Genomic DNA, 2,895 nt, shown 5'->3' with positions numbered 1-2,895 from the left:
CTTGGGCCAGGGATTTCGGGATATGATATCCATCAACTATTCCACTCAATAGGGTTGACCTCATGGAACACCATGCATCAGTTACAGTTGTTTCGAGTCATGTATGTAACTGTGTTGTACGAGGTATGGGACATCCAGCCACTGGTGAGCCTCGCGAGCCCAAAAGGTGAAAGTATGGTCAAAAATGCCGATACGCTGAGTGATTAATGATGTCGCACCAGAACTCTTAGCCATTGATGGATGGGGCACTAACAAGGTTAGCCTGGACTTTGTCTCTTTTTACCGTTTGTGGGAGGGGTGGGGACGATGGACGGAGCACAAATGTCGGAAGAATGAGTGTGGATAATCCAAAACCTGGGAGTATAAATGTAGGGGTAATCCAAAACCCTAGAACTATTCTCTGAACAATATCGCACCTTGTTCCTCATATTTGACATAAAATCTCCATCACAAGTAAGCAGAACATAATCAAATAAAGAACACATACATCTCAGCCAAAAATCGACTCAAATTTTTATATCCAAAATGCGGTTTGTCTATCCTACCGCCATCCTCTGTGGAATCGCAGTCACAGTTCTCTCGGCTCCAGTCAGCGGTGATGGAGGTCTTATCGCAAGAACAGAGCGGGAATCTACCGCCGCGGTAAAGGCTCCAAACCCTCTTGACATCGCTCCAGCAGCAGCAGAAGAGTCCCGCGACAGAAGCCTATCAACTTCATTAGAAAGTGGTCGGAAGAACAAGAGAACAAAACATAGCCTTGGATATCCCCGTTACTATGAAGATTCCGCCAAAACAAAGAGACAATTTGGTTACGATGATTATGACGACCCTGCGATTGCGAAGCGACAAGATAGCTTTGGTTACTCTGATTACGACGGGGAAAACAAGACGAATAAGAGAAGTGGTTTTGGCAATGATCATTAGAATAGAGCAATTTAAGATGAATATTTCGGGTATGTCCCGTGTTGGCCACCATAAATGAAATGAGCCTCGAAGACGTCTTGCACATTTATCGATTGAACCTAGTCAGATGGCTGATTCGTTATTAACAGGGTTAAAGAATGTGATAACACGAGGGATATAGCCAAGAGAATCAGGGGTGTGCGCTACTGATGGCCAGTTGGCATCTGAAGTTCAGTTCAGCGTTCGGGAAAGTGGGAAGGGTGGCTCCGCCTCTTCCAATGCCGAAATAAATGGCCTTTCCTGCCAGGATATTTTTTCTGTTTTTTCTGGTTTTTTTCTCCTTCAATGACATCCTCTGTAGGACTGGTGATTCGTGTTGGAAGGTGCGATTCCTAGACGTTGTGCTCCCCCCAATGCAGAGTTATGTTGTGAAAATAGAGATTTCCGGGTTCTTTGGCTAATGGAAGATTAGAAGTTGGCTCTGGCCTTAGCTACAAAGCTCATTCAACAATTGAAAAGGTTTAACTCACATGGGCAAATGGCGCATGCTTCTTTGGGTCTTCCATAAGTACGTCATTGACGTTCGATATTGTAGTATTCCGAGTAGCCGACTGCTAAACGGAATAAGCCGACTGCTAAACGGAATAAAAGGTCAAAATACCCGAGCCTAAGTTTCTGGAAACAGTATTGAGTAGTTCACTGCATGGCTTCCTTGTTGCTCTTGGGTTGAGTAAAAACTCCTTCTGATATGATGGACTGACCTCCAGCTGTCAGCGGCCTCGCTAGAATATCAAGAGAAATAACGGGTTTCGACCACCATTAAACGTCCAGCTTCACTTTTGTCGTTATTGTGTGCTCGTCGACTGAGAGTTCATTCTTATTCTTACCTTCTCGTACTCTGTCGAAGCTACCCCTTGAATTCGTTCGCAAATGTAGAATGAAAGTGCTGATTCGGATTCGGCTAGAAGCCAAAGCCAAGTGATATTCAGAATCTGGTTATGAGTTGTATTTGGGCAGCTTAGGCCGTCTTGGAGTTTTTATTTTTTTGTCACTGCAGAGTGGAGAGTGTGGGGGTGAGGCACAAGCCATACTGAAGAGCCGGTAAATTCCATGCAATGGTTGTTCGAGATCTTACTCCATGAGCTGTATGTTGATATTGAAACTGTGGAGTTCAAAACTACCATGGAACATTGGAATCAGCTAGCAACCCGAAATTGACCAATGAATTTCGACTTTGTCTTGGCAGCACAACCTTATCTGAACCTCAACTAACATTTACATACTTGAACACTTTGAACGTCTAAACTCTTGACCGACGCCATGAAGTGTGGAACACAAGTGCCGCAAGATTGACTAAGTCCGATAATTGAAACCAATGAAAGTTTGAATTATTTGGGTTCTGATATTGATATTTCCATTTAGATTTCCACTATGTGTAAGGGCTTTTGTTCCACACCTCCGTGTGCAACACTTCAACGCCAGTCGCACGATCGGCAAGAACTTTCCTTCCACTGATAGAATTCGTCTGGAGTTGGCTAATTTTTGCGAGCAGCACTTGGCCGCCTCCATTTGTGCGTTCACTAAAACACCCAAACAAAGAACACCAGCCGACTTAGTCCCCTTGACGTTCAATCACCATAATAGTCAAATCTTAGTGGGCCGGTATCATGTGGTAACACAGGTTTCCCCCTCCCTTTATGTTCCGTAGGGGACTGATTATAGTTCCGAAATGCCCTCTGATTACATTTATATTATTGAAGATGACTCCCTGGGCAATGTACGACTATCCACTAGTTATATTATCTGGGAAGAAAATTATTGTGGTCAAACAAGGTACGCTCTGAGCAGAAAGATGCATTTATACCAATGGCCCAAACAAAGAAAATGTCAATTATAATGGCGGAATGTTTCTGGGCCCGGATTTGTCGGACATTCATTGTCTGCTTGAAAACGTAATTTCAAGTTATAATTGGGTCTACTTTCCATAGTTCT

At 43.7% G+C, this 2,895-nt stretch overlaps 2 protein-coding genes across 2 annotated transcripts; one reads left to right on the top strand and one right to left on the bottom strand.

Moving 5' to 3' along the window:
• Positions 1-525: 525 nt before the first annotated feature.
• On the top strand, positions 526-924 carry HCAG_02352 (predicted protein; the record flags this gene model as incomplete). Its single annotated transcript, XM_001542131.1, has 1 exon — positions 526-924. One exon carries the CDS (start codon positions 526-528, stop codon positions 922-924), a length of 399 nt encoding a protein of 132 aa, XP_001542181.1.
• Positions 925-1,324: 400 nt separating this feature from the next.
• Positions 1,325-2,225, bottom strand: HCAG_02351 (predicted protein; the record flags this gene model as incomplete). The annotated part of the gene is made up of 4 exons (XM_001542130.1): positions 1,325-1,360; positions 1,434-1,517; positions 1,791-1,864; positions 2,177-2,225. The coding sequence occupies 4 exons, from the start codon at positions 2,223-2,225 to the stop codon at positions 1,325-1,327; spliced, it is 243 nt and encodes an 80-aa protein (XP_001542180.1).
• Between the last annotated feature and the right edge of the window lie 670 nt (positions 2,226-2,895).

Source organism: Histoplasma capsulatum, genomic scaffold (assembly GCF_000149585.1).
Source record: "Histoplasma capsulatum NAm1 scaffold_2 genomic scaffold, whole genome shotgun sequence".
NCBI lineage: Eukaryota > Fungi > Ascomycota > Eurotiomycetes > Onygenales > Ajellomycetaceae > Histoplasma > Histoplasma mississippiense.
The sequence above is the reverse complement of the archived record's forward strand: the minus strand, read 5'-3'. Positions and strand labels throughout refer to the sequence as shown.